At 38.9% G+C, this 27,423-nt stretch overlaps 1 protein-coding gene across 4 annotated transcripts in view; it reads left to right on the top strand.

Annotated features, from left to right (window-relative positions):
• unc5a (unc-5 netrin receptor A) overlaps window positions 1–27,423 on the top strand; it is a 129,702-nt gene that overhangs the window by 50,690 nt on the left and 51,589 nt on the right. For all 4 annotated transcript variants that reach the window (XM_072437837.1, XM_072437828.1, XM_072437820.1 and 1 more), the window contains exon 2: window positions 10,865–11,080. In XM_072437837.1, coding sequence (XP_072293938.1) covers window positions 10,865–11,080 — 216 coding nt within the window. The remainder of the gene's footprint in view (window positions 1–10,864; window positions 11,081–27,423) is intronic.

Raw genomic sequence — 27,423 nt, 5'->3', positions numbered from 1 at the left:
CTTTTGTCTTTTTAACCACAAACGCTGTGGGTTGACTCTCACATTCTGCAATTCCTGTGTACTGCTCATCGTTCAAAACACCAATGTTTTATCATCTTCCTAATGTCTCTAACGTTGCCTTTATTTGTGTTTGGATTGAGATAGGCACTGCGAGGGTTTAGCGTGGATGTAACCACTAGGACATCAATCATGGGGAGCTTCAATTGTTACCATATGAAAATTGCTTAGTACCAAAATCGATTTTCAGACAGAGCCAGTCATTCCAATGTATTGCTCTTCCCCAGGATATGGCAGAGGTGACTCAAATGAAAGTACTCACACAGACAATTATTCGTCATGAAAAGCCCTTGAAACGGACACTATAATTTGAAAGTCTGTCGACAGCAGCAGTTTTACGCCCTCTACATCTAGACTGAACCTATTGTTCCCTGGTCCTAGGTGGACAGTGTGTGTTGGTGTTGTGTTTTGCTCAGAGGGCCAACTGAAATGGAACGTTTTATCTAATTCCCCCATAGATACAGAGGATGTAATATGAGCAACGGGTTATGGAGCAAGTTTCATTTTAGCCGCAAAGTGCCATTTGTTGTGCTTGCCAGTGTTTTTCCAGCATCATAAACAATATAGATTATGGTAGATACTGGCATTCCATTATTTTAAGGTATAAGGCTCTAGATCATTATGGCAGTCTGACTCACACTTGTAAAAAGCACAGTGCAAAACCTCATCTTAGCTGGAGGCGCATTGCATAATTAAAGGATTAACTTTGTAATCTAAATTGTCTCTTCCTCCTTTCCACACACTATTTCCCAACATCCGTTTCCACGATTAAAAAACACATCCGTTTTTTTTACCCCCTCATGTACCACAAGTATTTTCTGTAATCGGCCCCATTTGCAGATTTCCTTATTTTTTGTATGGAAAGATTTACACGGACAACAAACGAGTGCTTGCTTATTTGCATCGGTCTATAAATGCGGCTGACCTCGCTGACAGCTCGCATGTCTCCAGCTCCTTTGAGGATTGCCTGCAGTTATTAAGTTAAAACGTGTCTCCATGTGCGTGGCTCTTCTTGAAAACGGTGTATGCTGAAGTGACACACAGGTGAAGCTTTGAAGTATAGTGCTGTATGAATAATGTATATTTACATTTCTGATCTTTCAATGAAAACCTACTATGACCGCTATGGATTTACTGATTCAAATCTACCAAATATATATATTATATAATTATATGAGAGAGTTGTTTACAAAGCAGCAAAAATAGCATAATAGAAAATGCCACATTACTTAAATTAGAACACGGGGACCACCACTGCTCCTCAGTCTATTGCTTTTGAAATTCCTGAAAGAGTAGCCCATTTGTAAAGTGAGAAAAACTGTGGTGGTGTCACTAAATTATACACTGCGGCGTAAGCACTGATTAAATCACTGACAGAGATTGTCTAAAAGGCTTTCTCAGCTTAAATTGCACTGTGCTGTGTCCAAGTATTGGCTGAAAATGTGTTTCCTAAATCCCCAGTTTGACACCCCTAGCTTCAAAATCAGCTTGTATTCAATATTGTTAGTACTTCCTGTTATCAGCTTTGTAGTTGTTGAACTTGTTAAAATCGTTTATTCACACAAACATTCCTGTTTTTGCAGAATTATCCACAAACACCTTTTGGGTTGTTTAAAATGGTGGTAGCTTTCATTGCCGCATGTTGTCTCGGAGCGTCAGAGCCGGTGGCAAAGGTAAATCTTCTCAGCCTAGACCGCCTTCTGTTGAGGCGTTCCTCCAAATAGATGACAGCAGGAATTAAATAAATAATATCCCAAACAAACTGGAATAGGCAGATGTGCGCTCCTGATCCGGAGGTGTGATTAATAGTGTTACAGCGTGCCATATTTACCCAGCACACAGCCAAAAGTTCTCCCCCCTCTGTTCTGTTGACAAACTAGCTCAAAATACTGTGTTTAATCAAGTCGTGACTCCTTGGATGATTTATGACTAAAGCTTTTGACGTCGATTCTCCAAGTGGACAGCGTCGCTCCAGACCCATTCAGCTCTGTATCTTTATCATCGAAATGTCCCAACAGGAAATGGTGTGAGCAGCGTTAGTATCGGCAAATATGTACCAACATCGTAATAATCTATGGTGGAACATAAGAAAAGTGCTTTACTTAAGTCCAGATAAGGCTAGTTGTAACGTTTATTTAAGTCATTTCTACTGTGGATACTGTTTACTTCACTACATCTGAGAGAAAGTATCTGTACTTTCTTCTCCACTACATTTTCAACTGGACTAAAAGCAGAAAGTACTGTTCATATGGTTTGAGAGGTTATTTTTAGCAGCTGTTTTGAGTTCAAACACCAACATTCAGCAAACCAAAATATATACAATTCCCATGCGCTACTTTTACTTTTACTTGAGTAATCTTTTTGCTGTATTATGTTATAAAATGTAATACTTCTCTCCCCATTGGCAATGATTAGCCACAATGTTTACGACCACATTTTTTGATAAAGCCTACAGCTCCAATTAAATCAACTTAATTGGTGCGCTGGTGTTTTTTGAAATCAGAAGCGTAACTTTTCAATTAAACACTGTTCTTTCCTCTAAAACTTGACCCATGCCGTTTGGAAACGTTCTGATCCAAAGTCAAGTCGTAATCCCCACCTGTCCACACTTTACTCGTCGACTTTGCAGATAAAAATGTTGAGTGTTTCTCCAATGTATTCCGCCAAACAACACTTTTATGATCGCCCACATTGTTAATAAATTGCACATGACTTATCATTTTGAAGAGGAGCTTAATCCATTCTTCCCGTAATGAAAGAACAATATATTACTCGGTTTGCCTCTCTGCCTCCTTGGTCTTTGTGTCATGCTGTTTACTGAACACAAATGTGTATTGACAGAGGAGTGTGTGTGGTGGAAGGCTGTCTCATGGAAAAATGTATTCTGAAATCCCAGGCATGTGCTGCAGTAAATATTTGTCATGTGGAGGCAAACATACATCAGTCTGCCTGGCTACACAATGTGTACCATGGTGAATGCCACACTTTATTTTGCACCTGCACCCAGCTCTCCTGTCACCCTTTTCTTAATTGTGACACAGGTTTATTGATGTTACTTCATTGTTTCCAGAAAGACGCTGACACTGCATCTATCTGTTGTTTCCTATCTTCAAAGTTGGCACATGAACTAATGCTTTCCTACTGTAAAAGTGAACTTAAAAGACATACTTGGCAAACAATGTGACTTTTTTTGGTGGCGGTTCATGGAGATTTTACTGCTTTGATTGCAATATTCCAAAGTATTACACTTACATTATTTCAATTACAGATGTATTTTATTGATTAAAAAAAAATAAAAATAAAATAATTGTTTGTTTTATTTTCCGGAGTATAAGTCACACCTGCCAAAAAATGCGTAATAGAGAAGAAAAAAACATATATAGTTGCACTGGAGTATGAAATGCAGTCGCAAGTGTGAAAATAACAAATCAAATCACATATAAGTCGTTCCGGAGTGTAAGTATAGTATATAAGTATATAAGTATAAATATAAGTATAAGTCGCACCCCGGCCAAAACTCTTATAGTCCAGAAAATACAGTATTCTTACCACAAGTGAGCTCGCCTCTACACAGATCTGACCTGTAACTTGGCCTGGTAGCATGGAGTTTGGTTTAATGCCATACTGTCATACTGCCATCTCCATGACAAGCAGATGGCGCGCCCTCCAGAAAAGTTACATAGTGCACCTTTAAGTGCACTTATATTAAATCCAAAAAGTTGGATTTAATATAAATATTCCATTGTTGCTTCTGGAGATAGAAGATGTATTGAATTATTTTTTTCTTTTGGAGCTATACCATCTTAATTAAGATTGCAAAGTGACATGTAGTATAATCTTCCAAACAAGAGTATAAAGTGATATTTCTTCACTCTTGTGGTTCGTTTTGTGGTCCATTGAGTTTTCTAGCGATACTAGAACCTCAACTAAGAAATGTCAACACATTTCTGATGCAATGTTGAATCATCCTCTGAATATCATAATTGAAAGAATGTAAAATAATATTGATGTTTTTGTCAATATTGCCTATACTCCTAGTTTCTATTATTAAGAAAAATATACAAATATGTTTGTGCCTTGTATATATTTAAACATTTATCTAATCAAGCTATTATCGGGCATGGCTTAAAGAATAAACAGTGCACGATCCTGAAGCGAGGGCAAATCCACTCTATGTCATAAATGGCAGCTAAACATGAAATGGCTTAATATTCCGGATAGTGGTTTAAATTGAATTAATTTCTGAGGGCATTGTAAGGCGCTGATGGTGTCATAAAGCTCTCGTTATGGCTGCTGTTCATCACTGTGATGTAAATTATGCCCAGTGATTGCTCAATGATGCTTTGCTTTGGGGACATGGCGTTGTTTAAAAAAATTAATTGGCTCCAAAGGGCACTTGATGTGTTGGCTTCATGAGGAAGGAACACATAGGCACTTATTTTCTCTCTGGCTAAAGCCGTCTCCCCACTGACATCCTCACACCACGGTGCACTCCAGTGTTTCGCCCTCATACTAGATCAGAACATCTGAATTGAATGTGATAAGTCAACAGTGTGTGGCAGAGAGTGCAAAGGGACTGTCAGAAAAGATGTTGCATTTGAATGATTTATTGATTTATTTATGTGTTGTCGTTTTTTTGAAGCAGTTTAATGTCACACGATTAGGGGCAACAAGGCTCATATTGGTGGAAAATGTTTGACTGATGAAACTTTTTTGAAGGGTTTTTGGAACGTTTTAAGAGATGAACTCAAAGAGCAAAGGCCTGGAGCATTTGCGGCTCAATAGAAAGAGAATTTACTCCTGATTAGAATATGAAATTTTAGATATTGTGAATGTTGTTTTGAAGATGTGCAAAATGTGAAGATAGAGTTGATTGAAGAAGAAAAAAAGGTACAAAAAGAGCTCATTTTTAAAAAAAAGAAAGAAAAAAAAGTTATTTGCCGTGTTCATTAACTGTCCTCACCAAATAAAATAAATAATAATACTAATTAATACATTTAAAGCCATTTGTGTTGGACTGACATATCTGAATATTGTTATTGAGATCGCCCACCTCTTTTCCTGAACCAGAAAAATGAATACCTCTAAATGCATTGTAAGTGTTTTGTTTTGTTTGTATATTTAGATTTTCTAACCTATTTTGTTTTGAAGCACTGTGAAGTGATACAGTTAGAGGCATCAAAGCAAAAATCATTATAAAATATTGAAGATGGCTTGTAATAAAAGATGTCTTCAAAGCTGCTGCACTTAAATCCCGGCAGATTTTTAAAAATGCAAGCACATATTTGGTTACACGGTTTACTGGAAAACACATTTTTGAGTAAATAGTGTTTTTCTTGTACAGTAACGGTCTTGTTCTGAGCATGTGGTGCTTCTCTGGGGGTGGTGGGCCGTGGCTCGGGTGTGGCATGGTCATCAGCACAGATGAGACCCCGGCCCAAAGAGGTCTCTGGACTCGTGGTTCAGCACACTGACCGCAGCTTATAAATCATAAGCAAATCTTGCTATTAGGAACCTCACAATATTGAATATTAGTGTTAAGATTATTGTGAGAAGAAAAATCACAGTATACAATTATTCACAACAATTTTGTTTATTTTTTCTCGTTGTGTTTTTCAAAAGAGAGGGAGAAATGCATATTGACACATAACAAAAGTGAAGTCATTCATTTTCTTTCACTCTAATAAATTACTGTTTCAATAATATCTGACCAGCTTTATAATATCAAACTTTCTGAAGGCAGAAGTACAGTTTGCAATACAAACGGGGCAATAAAAGCACCATACATTGAGTTTTTAGAGCACAGATTGAAAAGAAGTTACTTATTTTGCGTAGATTGTAAAATGGTAAATGCTCACATTTATATAGCAACCAAAGATGTCGACAGCGGGATTTAAACTACCGACCTTTGGACAACCACTCTACCAACCCACAGTCATGATTATAATATTGAGACCAGAATAATCACGATTATCAATTAACCAAATCATCTTGACATCCCTATTTGCCATGCAGTATAAAGTCACACTATCAACTTTTAGTTATTTGATTATTCACGATTACTGATACCACGACGAAATTGTTGCACTCGTTGCCTGCACGATTCCTCACTATTCAAACAACCAAAATGTAATAATGAAAAAGGATAATAGTTAAATTTGCTTTAAAAAGTCATTATTATGCTTTAGCTCTTCCAATTACACTGTGCCCTGAATAAACACGATTATCGTTTAAGCCAATAATCCTGACAACCCTAAACACAACACACAACGGCACTTTTGCACTTTCAGGTGGCTTCTTCACCTGCCTCTTGTCTAATGTGTAAACCAAACTACAAATACAGCCCACAATGAGTTTCACTTAAGCCGCCTTCGACTGAATGTTACATCCCACAGCATCACCCTTTATGTTGTGGATACATTTCAAGAGGTGATCAACTGTGGGGGGGAAAGTGATATAACAAGATCAGAGACGATATAAGCAAATTTGCGTGCTTTTGATTGTCTCGCAGTGCCACGATACACTTTAAATTAGCATCCTCACTGGCCTACGAGCGACAGGGGACACATTCACTCGCTGCTCGTGTGTTCACAATGATCTGGCAATGGGCTCCTTTGCATTTCACAATTAATTGCAGCCAATCACATCCAGCACTACCCGGGCAGAGCCATAGTGTTGTGTTCTGTCTATTTGATTTGTGCAGTGACCCACAAAGAGCTTGTTAGGGCCCGATGCTGCGCGTGTGTTCACATTGACTTTGAAGCACACCATTGTGACAATAATCTGAGCCAATTTACAAGACATCAGCCCTCCATTATGGCTGTGATATAAAGCTGAGCGTGACTAGAATGCGCTGCCGTAAACTCTCAATTTACTTCTCTGAAGAAATTACGTGTTTAACCTCATTAACCTACAGAGGCGGTGCTAAAACGGGAGACTAACCTCGCCTCGTGTGACGGTGAGTACACACTAACAGATTGGAAAGCTCTACAGGAGTCGTTGAGGGTGACTGGTGTGAATGATATAGAAGCAGAGGCGTAAACAATGAGGAGCAAATGCAGTTAAAGCTTCAGTCAATTTTGGGATTATTTGTTATTTAGATCAAATTAGGACTTTGACATGAAATAAGATGTCCACTTATAATTTAATTGTACTTTTACAGTTTGTCTCATTAAAAATCGTATTGCTCCAGATGCATTGAAGGATGGGTCAAATGCACTGGACATAGTGTACACTGTGTGGCGAGGGATGTCAAGGTTATGAGGTTCATCGATAATCGGGATTGTTCAGGTCACAATATAAACGTAAGAACCAAAGTATAATAATAGTGACAATTTTAGAAGCAAAATTAAGTATTTTTAGTTCAAGCTATAGCCCAAAATATAGAACCTAAATGTAAAGAACTTTTTTTATCTGGCTGTTTTTGTGTGTTATAACTAACTATTCATAAACTTGAGGAACAGTAAAACATTAGACCATAGGAATAATTGCTAATTTGTGATTTCTTTCTCTCTTACAATAATCAACACTAAAATTTGATATTGTTACATCTGTATGTATGGCATAAACTTATTTTTCATGTATTCTATTTCAGATAGGCCTCTCACAATAACACAAAAGTGTGATATATTGCTACAGATACTAGCACAATAAATAAACATATTGCAAAAACGTTATGCTACTGACGCAATAACCCTAAAGCATGATTACCCACGTAACCTCTTTTCTAAGAACCATATTGTAAAGAAAACATAATTAAACATATAATTTAATAATCAAATTTATGTTTTGCCCAAAAAATACATAATTGAAGTCATTTGCTTGTATCCACTAAGGTTGCCATGTTTTATGCAATATCGTGGAATAACAATAACATCAGCTCCATGGAGACTAGAAGGTTTTGGAACTTAGCGCTTCTTTAATTTACTTCTACTGCACATATCCATTACTTGACACCACATCCAATGCTCCTTCTGTGTCCCCACGTCTGTCCTCTCAGAGATGATTATCCTGAAGGCTCGAGGTGAACCCCGCCCACTGTGTCTTTGAGATACAGAGAGTACACAGAGTACACAGAGAGTACACAGGGTCAGCGCGGCGGGGCTAATGACTGCGAATAGCAAACTCACAAACCGCTCTATTAGTAGAACCTCTGTCATTAGACCACTGCACTCCACCGACGACCTGACCTGCAGGTGTCGCCCTGTTTGTGTTAGCGCAGTTTATTCAACGCAATTATAGCTATTTCAGATGAGCCTCGAGCCTCTGCTTCTCAACACCAGCAGGACTTGGTATAGTAGTTGTGATAAATGATGCTGTATCAACTGTACCATCTATTTCAGCTAAAGTAATTTTAAAAAATGCTCAAGAAACACATTTTGCAATTACTATACAGTATTATGTGTAGTGGCAAAAATGCTATCATTGCACCTTAAAGCAGCAATGGACTTTTGTGTGTAAAAATGTATCCAAAAAGTATTCATAACTCATTATTGTTGGTGTTGCAGGATTGAAAAACTGTGCTGTTGAAAGCACTAATTCACAATGTTGCTGTGAATCGCACGCTGCCATATTATTGAGAGTTTCATGTCTGCGCATGAAGAAACGTGTCGGGGAAAATGGGCGGAAAAAGCCAAAGTGTCGGCGGGTGATGTATGCCGTTCATTGGACACAGAACATTTAGTTTTCATTAAGAGTTAAACATGTACACGGAACATTAATGGGGTTGAGCGGCAGCAGCAGTGGCGCGCCCGAGCTGTATCTCATTCTGATAAATTAGCAAGTCGGCACTGAACAGAGGAAGAGGAGGAGGAGGAGAGATGCGTTTGTGTTGTGTGCAGCGGGGGGAGGCGCCGCCGCAGATAATGTCTTTATCCACTATTGGTGTTTATGACGCAAGGTAATTTTATCCGTGACCGGGGCGCGAGGGCGAGCGAGGATGGACAGAGCAGAGCAGAGGAGCGAGAGGTCAGAGCAACTGTTTCATCAGGAGAGAAGTGGAGTAATGGAAACGACTGCTAATGCCCGCTCTGACGGCCACGTTGGATTTAGGGCACTGTATTAATATTACACTTTTTTTTAAAGGGGCTTATTTTGGGCTTTACCCTCCTCCCCTGAGTGGTGGTGGTGGTATAAAAAGGTGATTTCCTCTAGTCTACGTTACATCTATCTTTTTACCTCTTATTCCAATGCAGTACAGTGCCGAGGGTGTTGTACTTGTGGTAATCTTCTGTTAACTGGTTAGAAATGTCCATCTGCTCTAGTGTTAGCTCAAAGGAAAAATGTTGTACTCTATTTTGATACCAAAGAATACCACATTACTACTAAAAACATTTTTTATAGGATAGAATGTCATTTGTCAACTCCAAGTCTTTACTATTTCTTGAACAAGTTTTGATTCAGATCCATAGGAAAGGTACTATTTGCTTTATACGATATGTTGATTTGTATCTTTTAAATACATTTTTGACAACGCCAACCTGGGAAAAAACCTATACTGTCACACATTCCTTTAAAAAACAACAACAAAAAGCCTCTGTCAGCGGTAATAGAACTCCCATTTATCTGGTTCTGTCTTAAGAATCCAGCATTGTGCAAAATGTGTTAAGTCCTATAGCTCTTATCTATATTTTTCACCGTGCACAGGATTTGACTGTAAATAGTGCCATTGTCCCCCAGTTCTACAGATAGCCGCCGTATTCATCCTGCCAACATTTCGGTGAATAAAGGCCCATACTGTACTGTCAGTTCTGTGTAACCTCAGCTCCTCTGTCGCTGTCTCCTTTAATGCGGCTCAAGTCCGGGTTAGAAGAGCCATATAGCACGCCAATGCAGAATTTATGGCGGTCGGACTTTCAGCGATGATGGTAAAGGGCTGTGATTAAAAGCACCGCAGAAGACGTAATCTTGGCTGCCATTCTGACCTGGCCGAGAGCTACACTACGCTGTAGTGTCACCTCCAGCGTTCTCTCGTGCAGCTCTTTATACCGCCCGATCTCATCTCACAAAGACAAAAGTGGCTCCAACGCATATTCACTATTTAAACGGTTGTAGAAGCAATTGTGTGAAACTAAACAGCAACATAATCATTATGTCTAATTCCACGGCAGCAACACATCTCAAAGTGTTTATATTAGACAATTATATATATATATTACGCACATTTTCAAGATTAAAATTAAGATAATCGTTCCGCTGGAGAATAATTTTCAGTTTTCATTTTCCACCAATTTGCAACAAATATATGTTTGGTGACATAATGATAATAATCATAATCATAATATGTCACAAACTTGAAAGGAATGCAAACGATAAACACAATATAAGAAGTGCAAACAAAATGAACTAAATGTATGTGTTTTTGTCCTAATGATAACTCGTCTTATTCTTCTTGACCTGATGTTGTGTAGTGTTTTGTGAGATTTATGTCCCAATCATAGAAACAATATGTGAAGGTTATAGTGCTCATATGATCTTCGTGATTAGGGGTCAGCTCTTTGTTCCTACAATTTTCTAGTCCTTATTTGTTTGGTTTCTAGGGTTATGGTCAAAGTTAGGGCCTGGTTTTGAGATAATGGTTCAAATTAAAGCCTCTGTTCCTTATTAACATTTGCAAATCATCTTATTTTACATTGTATACCCTACCCAAATATTTTTATTATTGGACTACTTCAATGTGTAAAATCCATACATTTTATATTGCACTGCGTTTTCTCAAGCTCCAGCTCGCATCGCAGTCAAACTCTCAGTGGACAATGTATAAACGCATTTTTCTGAAGTGCATTTTTTTCCGTCTTCCCCCCCCCAGGTTCGGAGCACGCTGCCACATCCACACTGCCCGCCTCCTTCACAGACCTGTTTCCTCACTTCCTGGTGGAGCCCGAGGACGAGTTCATAGTGAAGAACAAGCCGGTGACGCTGACGTGCCGCTCCACTCCAGCCACACAAATCTACTTCAAGTGCAACGGAGAGTGGGTGCACCAAGACGATCATCTGATTGAGAGATCGGTTGATCCCAACACAGGTATGACACATAACCACAGTATTCACCATTTCATTACATTCATAAAATGTCCAAGAGTTTCACATTGATTTTTGAGATGGAGTGGCCCAGAAGAGTCAAACAGAAAATGTAATCTTTAAAGAAGTGGTTTTAAAGACCAAACTGACTAGTCTTTGTGGCTAGTATTATTTATACCTCGCACACTGAACCAAGCTGTGAACTGTGTTTGTGACAGTGATGCACTGAGCCTTTGAAAATGTGTGGTCATAAATGAACATTTTTGATTGTAACTGTGAAGATTGTGAAGTGAAGATTGTGGCGCCCAGATAAAAAAAAAAAAAAACTTTATTTGGCACAGTAAGACATTAAATAACAACATCACAAGAGCACAAGTCAAAATAAAAGATCGTGTACACAGATTAAGCTCATATGGTCAAAAAGACATGAGTATGCAGCAGTATTTAAAGCAAACCACATCTTGGCATTAACCTTCACTGGAGCATACATTTAATCTTATCTTTGGCCTGAGCTACATACACAAAACCTTAAACTCGAGTGTACATTCTCCTCTTCATAACCATGTTATATATGCATGTTATCTAAGATGGCAGGTGACAAAAGAGTTGGAGGTGACATAGAATTGTTTTAATCCCACCTATATCTTCACATTTTCCGTCTCCAATTTGATTTCTATTATTTTCATAATGTATTAATATTTTTTCTGAATTTCATCATGTTGGACATTGTATCAAATCTAGGCATAAGTTATTCCATAATTTGACACCAGACGTTATCAGTAATTGTCTTCATTGTTGATTTGTTTACATCTCAAACCAGTTCACTCATTCATGATATAATATAAGGGTTTTTCTTTAACACTATTTTATATGGTGTAGTTTTGCTCTATACAAAGTGTAGTATCAGATGCTCTTCATGTCACTTTTGGACCATCTTGTCTGATGTCAAGTGTTTAGGACTTTGTTTGCTGCAGATGTACGACTTCTATAGATGCATTATGTAAAGTCTTTCTGCACAGAAACTGGGCTTTATAATTTGCCAGTGATTACCGTGCACCATCAGGCTCTTGGCTCATCCTCCAGCCTGTTTAGACTGCCAGTCTCATAATAAGCATTGGTTTCAGTTGCTGAAATCGTCGCCATCACCTTGGAGACCTGTTTGTTTTCCCCTCTTGTTGTCTGCAATCTCCCGCCTCCGCCATTTCTGTCATAAATGCATATGACACTGATGTGCTGCGATTCTTCTGCTGAACTGAAAATTCAAACCTCCCATTTTCCGCTTGACACCTGATTAGAAATGAGACACGAGCGGACACGCACACACACGCACACACACACATCCGCACACACACACAGACACATACGCGCACACAAACACACACCCACACACACATGCACGCACACATGCACGCGCACACGCGCGCACACAGACATACGCACGCACACACACACACACACGCGCACACACACTTGCACACGCACACACACACACACGCGCACACACACACACACACACGCACACACACACACACACGCACACACACACGCACACGCACACACACACACACGCGCACACACACACACACACACACACACACGCACACACACACACGCACACACACGCACACACACACACACACACGCACACACACACACACACACACACGCACACACACACACATGCACACACACACACACACACGCACACACACACACACACGCACACACACACACACACACACACTCGCACACACACACACACACACACACGCACGCACATTTACAAAGCAAAGACTGCTGATAATTTAAATTATTTAAGTGTATATTGAAAATATATCATCAAGAAAATACAAGTCTGATTGTGCTTCCTAATCTGTTTGCACTTGTAAAAATCAAAGATGAATCACCCACAAATTATTGTAACAAATGCAATAACGTCAGTCAAGTAATCTGTGTAAGCCTATATCAGTATTTATTATTTTTCAGTAAGTGTATTCTCTGTAGATTTTACGTATTTAATAAAAAAGGATAAAATCACTTCAGATCTGTTTGTCTCCCATAAACATATTTCTGTGTGACTGTAAACATCAGTTTTTTCCTCTGCTTTATTTGAAAATGATTGTGTGTTTGGTGTTTGTTCCTTTATTCCAAAGCAGATATATTGGCACATATCATGGAGTGCAACTGCGATATTGAGGTTACATAATGTTACACATAAGAAAGCTGTGACCTGAGAGGATGAATTGTTTCTATTTTGAAATGTATATTTTTCAGGAGAGATCTTGTGTGAAAAGCATGTTTTCCAATTCCTACTCAATGCTGGAGAAGCATTCATGGTTGATCCACAGAATCTGTTTGACATATTTTTAGCCCACCTTCTTAGGAGGGTCTAGTGATGTTAGTAGGCCTGGTCCCAGCCCGGCTGGTCCACATGCAGATGACAGATATGTCGTGTGTACTTTGTTCAGAGGGGCCAGTCTCTGACCAGAGTCTCTGCTCTTCCCATCGATCCCTCAAACACTTGTCTGTTTAATGTCAGCTCTGCCCTCAGGACTGCTCTGATGCTGCTTCTAAACCCACCCGGACACAAACACGTGAGCCACTTGTGCTAAATCTGACTTGTTGTGTGAGACGTGTCCGTGCCACACTAGACTCGGACTCAGACCTGTTGCCAAGCAACCGAGACTTCTGTCACCACACTGATATCAACATCGCACCTCCAGCTGGAGAAATGGGAGTTGGAGACTTATCCGACTTGACAGGAATTGATTGACAATTTATACCCAGTGCCACAGTGAAATATCACTTCTCAAAATAGAAGTTTCTGTAAAAAGAACTTTGAGAACTCTCCCTCCTGACTCCCACTGACCTCGTCCCAAATTTGTCAAATATAACATTAGATTTAAGACATATTTATTACGTGGTCGTTAACACTCTGCAAACTGCAAAGTTTGTCACTACGTCCCAAAAACGAAACCCTTGAAAACGCACTAGAGCTAATGTATAAAACTGTAGCAGCTTTTCGAATGCAGGTGTTTTCACATTCAAACTCCATGGAGACGAGAGTGATAACAGCCCAAGTTTGTGATGGGTTTGGAAAAAAATACATTGTTGATATGACCTTTATGCAGTCGAAACCATGGTTTCACTGTAATTTGTTTTTAATGTTATTTTACCTCTGGAGATTGCTTTCCATCCCAAAATGGAAAGGTAGAAAGCTCATTGTGAAAGTTCATTATTAATGTGTTAGCTTGATTATATATGTTGGTGCCATATTTTCAGAAGTGTTATTTGCATTTAACTGTGCTATTTTTGAATGTGTTAAAAACGGCTTTACATATTAAATAATTGTAGTAAGACAGAGTCTATGAGTCATTTGCTTGTGATTCTGTGCTGAGGTTGGAAGGAGAAACTATTAATACTAATCCATTTCTGTTATTTGGACAAAATTACTGGCTTTCTGGTCTTGTTTTATCATTTATGAATCAAAGATGGGACAATAATATGAGTCAGAGTTGTGTGACCCAGCAGAGCAAAGGCAATATACGGCCTGTTCATTTCAAGCCCATCCCAGCTGACTCCGGCGCAGCTAAGATAAAATAAGTGAAAGGCTTTGAATTAATAAGCCTTCCTGGACATGTTTCAGTCAGACCGCTCAGTATTCAGGACTGGCTCGGTAAAAACATGACATGTGGATAACGGGCTGCTGCGGACATGACCTCTGACCCCCAGCAGACAGGTGTGTAGAGGAGAAATGAGTCGGTCGGCACTGCTCACCTGAATGACATAAGTTAGTGTCAAAGTGTCAGTGCCACAGAAGAGAGGAACTTTCAACAGTCGCATTAATAATTAAACTGAATTAATAGGTGTGTATTTTGTTTGAACTGGAGTTGTCACAAAAATCAAAACATTTCAAACTTGATTTTGATACAACGAAAAAGGACCAAAACTTGATACAAACTTTGATTCAATGACGATTATTAAAAAAAAGCTTTGTTTTATATTCACAAAAAATTTAATTGAACACTAAATAGGAGTAGTTTCTTTAATGTTTCCTTGTGTTTTAATACTAGTTCTAATTTAGGTCTAGACCATTTTGAAATCGTTCAGGAAAGGTGACTTTTTGCCCTGTTTATGTGATTTGTATTTATTTCTTATATACAGAACCTGTTAGAATTGGTGTCTCATTTCATTAGTTATAGTTTTGATTAGTGTCTGGGTATAGATTTTTATGACAACCCTTACAGAAGATTTGTATGCAGAATATATATATATATATATATATATATATATATATATATATATATATATATATATATATATATATATTATTTCCTAAGTGAGTTCCCAAGAAATAGTGTTTAGACACTTTGTCAAAACTACCTTATTGCAAGTGTAGATATGAATTGGTTATTGTTTGGTCCTTAACTAAACTGGATTACATACTTACAGATCATATTGTGTATCTTGAAAATGTATGGCGGATCTGACATATACAATTGACAGTGTGATTATTAATGATGGTCTGATATGGATGTTTCCAGCTGACACGGATTTATCAGATATTCAACTTGCTGCTGTGGCTGGTGATCGATATTTACCAATATTGAAATAGAGACTTTAAAATTCACAGCAAGGCCCACACATTGATGTTAGGGGGGAGGTTACAAATTACCTTTTTGCCTTTGTTAAACTAAAACATTAATTGGAAGTGTAAAAATCATTTGGTATTCTGTGTAAATTACAGGCATGTTTTTAGCCTAATTGCTGGTCTATTTTCGTTGTAACTCACTTGTCTGTTTGAAAAGACACAAGGGCACACACAGACAGGCGCGTACTCAAAAAAATAACCTGTCCGTGCTAAAAATCTGCAAATTTTCCCATAGCAGTCCAGTACCAATACCTCCTACATTTCTCTGTGTTTTCAGAGATCGTCTAACGCTAATTTCAGGCTGAGACGAACTCTGGTTATCGACAAATTCATATGTCACTTCTACGCTGACTTCTGAATTCGCACACATTTTCTTTCTCTGTGGTTCGAGATGACACGCGCGTTACGTTCTTCTTGGGGAATTGCCGGGGGGGATTCTGTTTGGAAGTCGCTCTCTTCAGAGGCTACATTGAACATGAAAAAGGCTCGGGATGTCACGATTTGTCCTTCCTCTCTCTGTATCAATGTCCGCCATCGATCCATGCTCCAGAGTCTATCGGTTCCCATTACCTGTCCTCGGTAACTTATCTCAATTGTTATGGCCCCGGCTGCCTCCCAATCCCCATACCACCCTATAGCACTCTCCCAGGTCATCCTTTATACACGCTGGAGGAAGGCGACGTCTGCGAGCCCTTAATAAAGACATATCCCCTTCCCACAGATCAATAGTGACAGTGTGTGTGTGCATAGATTAGGCGATTCTCTCACTCTATGATTTTTTTTTCCCCCCGTGATGAGGGGAAAAGGAAGATTGGCGTTTGAGCTGGCGCGTTGTCATACAGACCGGGCTGATTTGATTGTGTTTGCATTTCATCTGGCGGCGTTGATGGAAGTGATTTTGATCCGTACGGTTCATTGTCGCCCCTGCAGCGGACGCTCTCAGGTGGAAAATACAAGCATTTCAAATTCCTCTTTCAATAAACCACCAGCAAGAGCCTTATAAAGACCGCCGGAGATGATACGTATTTCCTGTGTTGATTGAAATCGCTGTCAACAATGAAAACAAGGAGTGAAGGGGGAGAAACAGGCGATGCAGCTCAATTCTTTAGCGGAGCGTTTGGTAATTTTACAGCGAAATGGCATGAATATGGAACGTGTTCGTGGATGTATATCATTTTATGGTGTCAACAGGCAATACTGTCAAGATTGGCTTAACTTGTTGGCATGTTATCATATTTATTCTATATTATTTAGGGAATGTAATTTACGAATCAAGATACAAAGGCTGGAGGGTTTCATTTGTGTTTGTACAGCAAAGATAATTTGAAGTCGTTCAATTTTATTATACAGCGACGGCACAGTTTTGTTCTCAGAATCAACTAAAGTGTTCGAGAAATCACTCTTCCCTTTGTCTTGGAGGAAGCACACAACTTGCAAATGTTTTTTTTGTTTTGTATTACAACTATTACAAATAAGGGTGTCACAGTATCCAGTTTTAATGTTACGATAATTGTGAGAGGAATTATTCAGATTACTGGCTCTATCGAACAACAGTGAAATCCTTAATTTGCTTTCTTTCGCAACTTTAATGGATTATCCAACTTTCTGAATGAAAAAGTAATGATATTGGCACATAAATAAAATAATTGACATGGTTCTCACAATTTTTTTTTTTAGTTCTTGCAATTATTGATTAACCAATTAATCTTGACATCCCTAATTACAAATAAAGATAGTTGTATGTGTTAAGGAGGGCATTTAATACTATTAGCCCTTCTTAAAATTATACCTCAACTTCCATTCAACTTGAAATAAACAATATATTGGCAACGAGTAGAAGGACAAGATCTTACATGATAAAAGTCTGTGCACACATGTGGAAAATGACACGTTTGTCCGGCGCAAACAAAGAAAAGCATTAAGTCTCTCAATTGTTTCATCCAAACTATTCAGCTATAACCATCATCAACTTTCAAGCTCTTTGTTTTGAAGCTTAGTAAAATAACAAAGTAATTTCAGTCAAATCACGATGCATTAAACAGTTTAGAGTTTCTGCAGCTTCATTGCAACATTGACGTTAAATCCTCTCACTTTCTGAGCAGATCTAATAATGTGTGGTGATAGTGGGGCCTAACCCTGACCCTTCCTCCCGACTCAACTGTTTTTCAGAAACGATGTTCTCCGGGCTCATAATGATGACATATTTAATTTCTGAGCCCAGGCTGGATTTACTGGGCTTACGTGAAATATTCTCTAACCTTTGCTTTCAATGCCTCAGTACTTCATGGCATTATCACAAGTCGAATTTCTATCCATCGCCATCATTTCATTTTATTTAGAGAATAAACAACATAGGATGTATTCATCAATAATGCAAATGGGCGACTTGATCCTTTCGGAAGATGTGATTGTGCATAAGAGAATTGATTATCAATAAATGGCATGCGGTCAAAGCTGTTACAACCCATCCAGACATTTAAATAGTTGAATTAATTACTTTATTGGTTCATTGTTGAATTATTTCTGAATGCAGTTTGATTAAGTTTATTAATCATATACATGTGTAAGTAGCATTAACATAGAGGTGTATGAAAACGTTTTAGTGTTGGTTTTGTGTTTTTAAGTAGGGGATTTCTTTAGTATTTCATAAACCTGACCTTTAATGTGTAAATTAACATGTTCAAATCAACTACTTTCACACATTTTATCTGTGAATGTGTTCTTTTTTTGGTTCCTCGCTGTGGGTTTCCAATTATCCGTAAACCTAAAGCGGCACTCTAGTGTCTATGGCAAACGTCCTCAGTATAATCCCGTTCCATGTTGTAGCGTGTAATTTTGAGCAAATAGTGAAACTGAGCTTTTTATAGTTTCCAACAGTCACATAATTTCAGAGTTGGGTTGCTCGGAGGCCCACAACTGTAATTAAACGTGATCGTTAATGGAATATTGAGGAGCTGTGAGGCTGCAATTCAGCCCAAACCTGATAGGCCCCGGAGTGTGGCTCTAATGAGCAGAAGGAAACAAGAGAATGAGGATGAGGGGACAATATAGTCCTAAATGAACGCGATGGCCTTGTACCACCTGCTCAGCATCGATCAGTGGCCGAGGGGACTAATTGATAATGCATTATTAGCTGCGTATCCATAATGGGACTTGTATTTCATTCTGCCCTTGATTATGGAGTGGGGTGGAGGGGGTAAGGATTTGGCATTCAGGCGCCGAAAACCAGATGGTGAGGTGGATTGTTCCTGCGGCACATCTGCCATTGCGTTCTATTAGACGTATTCTGAGGCAGGATCGACCACAGCCCCCACGACCCCGTCTAAAAGCAGAGCAGACACCTGGGTAAAGAGCCAGTCAGGCCGTGTTTAATTGCAGCTGCTGTTTGCCTGGCCTTTAGACAACAGCGGTGCATTCTGGGCCAATGGGAAAGAAGAGAAGCGCAATGAAGTTGAAAGGAACCAGCTGTTTTGATTGATCGCACTCACTTACCTGTCATTATTGTCCCTTTATCAGTGTTATAAACCATATTCTAGTTGTGCATTCATCCACAACAACGCTTTACTTTCGGGTTGTAAAAAGATGACAGTTTTGAGTGTGAGGACTACCAATTAAAGAAGACATATTATGTTTTTGTCTGCTTTATCCTGTAGTTATAATCTCTGACACCTGTGGAGCCTTATTTCATATTTTGGACATTTTAAATCACAATGTTGATCCAAAACAAGTATTTGAAACAAAGTGCTGCGTTGCTGGACCGTGCAGACCTCCACGCATACGGACAGCTTCATTTCATGGCAGCAGGCAGATTATTCTTCATTACCGTGCCACACCCAGAGTAATGTGCGTATCGTGTAAAGGGAAAATAACATCAGAGCACAAAGTACAGAGATGGAACGATGTGGGATTTTTTTCATGGCCATTGCCGATTGTTTAGAATACACAAAATATATGGGTCTATCTCGTGTACAGAGCAGTGGGCGTGTATGGGGGGTAGGAGAAAACTGGAATTGGAGCAATGACATAATAAAGACTGAATTACTCCAACTACAGCTTCATGTGGGCAAATGAAAAGGGAAAACAATGATTAAACGCTCTTAAAAGTATATAATATGTCACATTTCTTGAGGTATTTTGCAGTGACTTTTTACTTGTGTTCGTGTTTTGACTATTTTCTTCTACTTCTCAGGACCAGGTTGTTATTATTGTTATTACCTTTCCAGAACTGACTCCTCAGTTTGTCTTGACATTTAGAAATAATGAATTTCAAAATTAACAGTAATTAGTGGAACAAAGGTGGTTTAAAAATGATAATTGCCATTTGTCATCCTGTCTCCCACGTATGTCCCCCGCAGTGAGCGGCCTGGCTCAGCTCTGCTCTGCCGCTGCAAAGTCTGTTTTTCACACGCACAATAGAGTGACCTTGTCTAAGTTTGAAGTATTCAGGCATTTCCACGGATCCTTCGGTTGCAGCAGTTCAAGCTTTGTATTTACTCTGGCTAAACATAATTATGAAGATGGGCTTACAATGTGTACTTTCTAATCATTTCTATTGCAATATCTTCTATTGCAATATTTGAAGGACTTAAAAATCTTAATCAAAAATGTAATATTTGTTTCATGATGTAAATGAATTTGTTTAATTAGATTTTGTCATGGTAAATCAATACATTCTAAGTCTGGGGAAGATGTTTGTACTTTACAGTTTACTTTTTAAATAAAAGTTGTTTTATGTAACTTTTCAGATGATATTATCTTAATATTAAGTTATTGCTTTGTCTGGAATTTTCCATAGTATGGCATTAAACAGATGCTGTTTCTGCATTCTGTAACTTTGCTTGGTGGCATCACCTGCTTGAACATTTTGACCCCAAAACTGTGGAACATTTGAAGAAACCCAAACCAGAAAAGTTACATAGTGCAAGACAATAAACCTACAATATGGGCTAAAATATGAATGATGTCGTTTCATCGCCTCCAATAATCCAAAGGTATGTTATTTTGTTAATTTAATCTCTTCTTTCTCATACCCATCATATTACCACTGCAGAATGACAACAGAATGAAATAGTGACACGAACTGTTCAGTTTAGTGCGGCGGAGCTCGGTCCTCTGAGCCACATTGGAGCATTTGTATTGATAAGTCTGACTGAGCCGTGTGAATGAAATCATGGCTGAGAATAAGATCATGTCTTTGCAACGCAGCTCGTGCATTATCTCGTGTCGCTCCTGTGTTAAACAAATAGAGTGTGCTATGTGGTCCGATTTCACAATGAGCCCGGGTAGAATTCATACTGGAGAGAGTGCCGCTTCCTCTTCACTGCAGGGACTCACAATTTCATTTGTGCAGCAGTCAATCAGCTTTTGACATGAAATATGTGAAAGTTGTTTTAAAGATATGCAAAAGTTGAATAAATAGTACATATTTTACCGTAATCTGATCATTCAATGCTCGACTAATACATTTAAATGCATGTTTTAACGCATTTTAACTGTTGCATTGACATAATATCATCGGAATGTCATTATCAAGATACTCCAAAAAACCCGAGTTGATATTACAGAAGCACACAAAACATTCAAAACTTGCTTTGGTCTATAATTCATTTATTTTTATATTTATTTCCATTTTAATGTATTTAGGCCGCAGTTATTTTATTACTTGGTTTCCAGATTTTTAAATGAAATATATTGAACAGGTGGGCGAAATATAAATATAGATATAATTTCAATTTCAAAAGATTTTTTCTTCTCGGTACCCAAAAGATTTCGAGTGTTTTGCATTGGTAGAATTGACGCTTCTGGTGCGCCCCCTTAGTCACGGCAACACGCGCTGGAGAAAATGTGGTAGACGGGTTTAAAATGTGTATTTACGATATAAAGGAGTCGCAGACACGGAAACGGGCGCGCGCGTCTTCTCATGCTCTCCCGGGGCTGAGCGCAGGGACGGACTCGCTCCGTCACAAACTCCCGCAGGATTTTGACGAAAAATTGCTTCACGCGCTCTTATCTTTTGACTTAATACCGCTATTTGTATTTCATTTAAAGCTATTTTGCGTTGACGGCGGTAATTTATAAAAAAAAAAATATAATAACTTTTTTCATTTATATTGTAGAAATCAACAATCTAAGTGTGGCGGATCCGTAAACCAAGTAATAAAACAACTGTGGCCTTATATGAATGGAAGCTTTATAAAATGCAGTCAGTCTGTGGTCACTACCGCTCCACCGTTGCTGCCTGTTGTTTTCTACTCTACTATTACTATTAATATCCACTTTGACCATAGAGTCACTACTACTAAATTATTACTACCACAACTCACGAGACACTGCATGACTGGAAAACCTTGAATCACTCCTGGCGGTTGCTATCGCTTGTATGCCGTTTCTATACAATGTTGCTGTTTCTTTCATTTACCGCGCTGTCATTTGATGTCTTTACTTAACAGTGCATCAGGTAGAAATGAGAGACGGGCACATTATGCTGACAGAGTGTGAGTTTGTGGTGTCAATCAGCACCAGCTTCACTCACTGTTCATTTAAAAATATTGGAGGGGAGTTGACAGCTAAAGAGCCTGTAGAGAGTTTGGATCTGCACGCACTCTGATGGATGACAGTTTATGCTTTGTGTGTTTGGCCCCTCCAAGGTATTTTATACACCTTTTTTAGATCCAGGGAAAATGCAACACCGTCACTTTACTTATGAAAGGAAAACTACCAATTTATTGTCTTTGATTTGAGGATACTTCATGTCCAAAATTGTACATGTAAAAAAGGTTGGATTAGTGCCTTTTTAGTGCCTTTAAGTATATTTAGAGTGCTTTACATTATGTTATTCATTCTCTCTTTGCATTCACTGATGGGGATCTAATTCTGTACAGCTGCCCTGGGGCTGACTGACTCAAACATGGCTGCCAATCTGCAACAACCGGACACATCACACTCATATCGACAAAAGGTGGATTAAGTTAGGCCTGTCACAATAACACATTTGGAAGTTTGATGTATTGCTACAAAAAAATGTGGTAATAACTGATCATTTTAATCTTTTTGCCACTGAAACAATGACCTTGAAGTCAGATGATCCCAATATCCTCCTTTTTAATTGTACAATATTGAAAAACATGACAAAAGAAAAACAAGTTTTACCCTAATTCATCAATCATTTATTGAACATTAAATTGATATAGTCATAATTGAGTAAAAAAGCTGCCTCAAGAAAGTTGAACGATCTGATTCTGCATGGGAATGGAGGAGGTTAAACTCACGGGCAAATATTTAAGTCGATAAACCACAAGTTTGAATTAGTTGTATTTTGAGAGGGGCAAAGGAAAGGTAGCTATTTCTGTCATATATCTGTTGTGGATGAGTGATGTAGTTTGAAACACTGTTGGTAACAGATTTGGCCTTACAGCAAAATTGGGTAGTGCTGCTGTAAAGTGGCAGCTGCAGGGCGTCCTGTACTGTTGCATTTCTCTGTTGAAAAGACTATTTTGTGCTGTGGGAGGCAGAGAATACCTTCAATCTTCATATGAATTGATGTTTTAGTAGCGTTTAGTAGGCAGGTGGGACGCTGCCTTTATCGCTGTAGTCATTTAGAGCTGGATATTGTATTGTATACAGTGAATGTGTCTAGTGAACATATTCTGAATAGGCCAGGAGCTTGCATAGTTGATTTTGAGGTAGTGACATGTATTTCAGAAAATAAAACAAAAGTCACTTCTCTTTATTGATGCTTTTAAAAAGTGCAGTCGGTTTTGTTCTCACAAGAAAAAATAAGAAAATGAAATGAACTGAAAAGAGAGTGATGTTATCCAAAGATTTTTTTCTTTTGTCTAATGGGCCGTGTGGACACGAGCTGAAGCAGGTCTCACAGACATCACGCAGCAGCCGGAAGGAATTTCTGGAATCCATATTAATAATTCAAACATTCACCTTGTTTAAGAATGTTCCTGGGACGTTGTTGCTTCCTGTTGTTGATCCTTTGGAAATGCAGAGAGTCGATAGGTTTTCTTTGGATACGGTTTATCATTGAAAGTAAATTATTTGGTCCCATTAAAGTATTTAGTCAAAGTCTCTTTCTATTTTATTTTAGTAAACTGAATGCTAGTTTTAAAATGTGTTCTGGGCTGATTCTGATTCTATTAATGGGATGATCTACATTTTTAAATTGACCTGCAAACTTGATCAAAAAATATCGTATTTATTGTGGTTATTGTGGGCAAAAGATCAGCAAGTAAAGGCTATATGCAAGATTGACGCACTGCTACCAGTCTCTTCTTCTGCCTTATTTATAAAGACCACACATCTATGTTGCAGAACTTCATTAATAATAAACACTGCTTTTCTTTTTCAACAAAGAAATGAATATTTAAGTCTTCAATCCGTGTTGGGTGTATAGCGCCTCGTCCCCTCGTGTCTCACATTATGGGTGATTGTGGTCCAGCTCTGCACATGCTCTGAGTCGGGATGAGAACCATGTAGAGTCAGCCACGTGTGACGGCTCAGGTAATCCACGGATTAAAACAGATTAGAATAGGGATTTGGTCACTTTCTGCAGGTAATATTGTTCGAAGAAGTAGCCGCCCGCTCTACTTGTCAAACTTTCCCTATGTGGCTTTGATTTCTTTCCATTTTCAGAAAACTCATTCTTGACAACGTTTGGTGTAAAAGACAGATTTATTACTGTTGTGACGAAGAAATGCAGCAGCATCAGTCTTTCTGAAGTTTTTCAAAAATGTACTTTCAGGGACAAAGTTATGAAATAATTCAAAATTCCAAAATTGGATTTATTTTTTCTATCAGGGTTGCTGCACCAAGCCTCTTGTTTCCTAGTTTTTTAGCATTTTGAAAATGTGCTGCTCAAGATTATTTCATCTTTTTTTCCTCCTGAAAATATGATGGACCTGTTTATTCTCATTAGACTTGCCCTTAATTTCAGTCTGTACATTGGGTTTTAATTGATTAATTAAGGTAACTGGTGTTCCTTTAAATGGCTTTTTTTTTTCATATAAAGGATTTTTTGGTTCGTAGGCTTTATTAAGCAGGACATCTTAGCGTGAAATGGGGACGAGAGAGAGACATGCAGCACTCTAAATGGCTTTTATTCACTGTTTGAATATAACAACACAAGTGTGCATGAGAATTTCAGGAACTCTCACTACCTCCCAAATTAGAAAATAGTTGACTTTTGTAAATTTCTGTTGCCTCCATGTTCCCTCCAGCTGTTTACTGAATAGTGTTAGTAATTCTGACTCTTAGAATGCGCCTGTGCGCCTCTGTGGAATCACCTAAATCTCCGGTTTCCCTTCTGTGTTTGAAAACAATGACTCATTATAACATCATAAAGCTGCCTTTATGATGTTATAATGAGTCATTATGTCATAGGCACTGACCAATCAACAAAAAGAAGTAATAGGGGAACTCCATTTTCCAATTTGTTTGGGCACACCGCATTCAGATGGGGGAGCCGAAACCTGATTTCTACCTGGAGCAACTTTTCCTTATTTACCTCGATGCCCAAGGCCACGTCAACTAGGGGAGCAAGAAATACACCGGCTCAAACGATCACAGCTTTCATGTGCTGTATCTGATCCCTCTCTCTGCCTATGGTGTAATGGAGGCTATGAGTGCTTAAGGCCTTGCACCTCCTCAATTTCGACTGGGACAAGGTGTGCAGGAGAGATAAAGGAGTCCAGGTCGGTCCCCGTCCCGAAAACTGGGGAACATCCTGCTCTTGCCAATCACAGACAGAGGAGGATATTGGATGCAGAGTAATTACGCTAGGGGCATTTCAGTCGAGGGCAATGTGCTAAATCACGTCCCTGCCTTCCCCTGTTAGTGTTAAAGCACGAATGCTATTAAAGGAAAGGATTCACAAACTAATTACAGAAGGGGGACAGTGCAAATAGAAATCCATTGCTCTGAATTAATGTCCACTTGATCTAATCACAAGTGACCGCTGTCGACTGAGATGCAAAATGTGCGATGGAAACGAAGCTGTTCAAACCCAGGCCTTTTTGTTGGTTTGTGATGTCTACGCGTCACACCACACAAGAGCTATTCTGAAGTTTTCTGCCACAATTCATTATCACATCACAAACCTGTGAACACCTGTGTGACAAAAAAATGCTATTGGAAAGATCATTTAGTGTACACCTCCTTTGCATTGTTGTGACATCCTGTGTGCGCTCGCCAAGGTGTTGTGGCATTGCAGCAGAGAAATTTCTTGTTGAGTGAAGATTACACTCCCCCTTGGGCATTCAGACGCGGGTGCATCATTACTCATTATTACCACGCAGCTCAAATTATTTTTACCCAAAACATTTTCCTCTGCTATTCCGATGTGGGTTGTAAATGAGCTACATTTGCTCTGGCTTGATTAAAGATTTGAGAAGTGAAATTATTGTTACTGCAAAATGGATGTCACTTATCTCTAGACTGGAAAATCTGTGTGTTACGTGCCCAACTTTAGCGTTTTTATGGTTGTACAATTAATCAAATTAGAATTGAGATCACCATTCTCTAATTTTTAATGGTCAATGATCAGCTTGGGCCTTTAATCGAGACGTCAGCAGCCAATTCTGTCAGTAATGGCATGTCAATTGGAGCCAAAGTCAGATTTGGAGGAAGAAGTTGGATTGTTTTTTGTGCTGAATTGCAATTATTAGAAGTCTGTGTTGTAAATGTTCAGGAATTTAATTTGTATTTGCTTTCAATAAGACTAAATTAAATCAGATCCAAATTGTTCAATATAAGGGGAAAATGTTAAATGTTTGGAAGTGCCATTATGCCATTGAATAAAAATGAATCAAGTACAGTACCTGGCTCTTCTGATCAGTTTCCCTTCTATTGCTGCAGGGACCAGGGCTTTTTGCAGAGTCTTCCTGTGATTTTTGTGACAGGGCGACATTTAAAAGTATTTGTGCCCATAGTTTTAGCTCCTTTATAGTCATGTCAATTTAAATCTTTGCCCTTTGCGTCGGCCCCACCTCGGTCTCCTTGGAGTGGCATTGCATTGAACCCAGCCGGATTGATTGGGGCAGGTAGCGCACCACTGTTTGTCAGCCATGAATAATCTGTAGCGACATTCAGAGCATCAGCGGGGGCCTTCAGCAGCGTACATTCATAGTGGAAAATGGACTGCTCAATCAAATGATGCTCTTGAAAAGCTGCTTGTGTCCGCGGGCAGAGCCTTGACCCAGAACGCTGTCCCACTGACTTAAGTCGCAACCTCACGAAGTGCCCTGAATGTACGGCACTACCATGAACCACAGCAGCTTTCTCCTCCCCCCTGTGTTTAATAGAGCTATGCTTCACTCAGAAGGCCGCACTATCCTTGTTAGGGACAGGCTCTTATGGCACCAGTGGCCCTCCGTGTCAGCAGGCACAGGCCACCCATCATCACACTACTTTGCATGGTAATTGAAGTCTGAGGAGTCCATGATAAAACAGTCATGCCCTTCATTCCTCAGAGGTTAACTTTGCATTTTTTAATTCATGAAAAGTCTCTACAAGGTGTCTGCATCTACAGCTCTTCTTAAATTCTTAAATATGCTTCTAAACAACAAAAAAATTTAAAAAACATAAAAAATATTTACTATATATTTTTAAGAAAAAGTAAAACTAACAAAAAATATTTGTTGAATGCGCTTGTGGAGCTCAAATGTTCAGTTTGCTGCTAGCTTCCATAAAAA

The sequence above is a fragment of the Eucyclogobius newberryi genome, unplaced genomic scaffold (assembly GCF_026437365.1).
Source record: "Eucyclogobius newberryi isolate DKJ021-1_F unplaced genomic scaffold, fEucNew1.0.hap1 SCAF_11, whole genome shotgun sequence".
Classification (NCBI taxonomy): domain Eukaryota; kingdom Metazoa; phylum Chordata; class Actinopteri; order Gobiiformes; family Gobiidae; genus Eucyclogobius; species Eucyclogobius newberryi.
The sequence above is the reverse complement of the archived record's forward strand: the minus strand, read 5'-3'. Positions and strand labels throughout refer to the sequence as shown.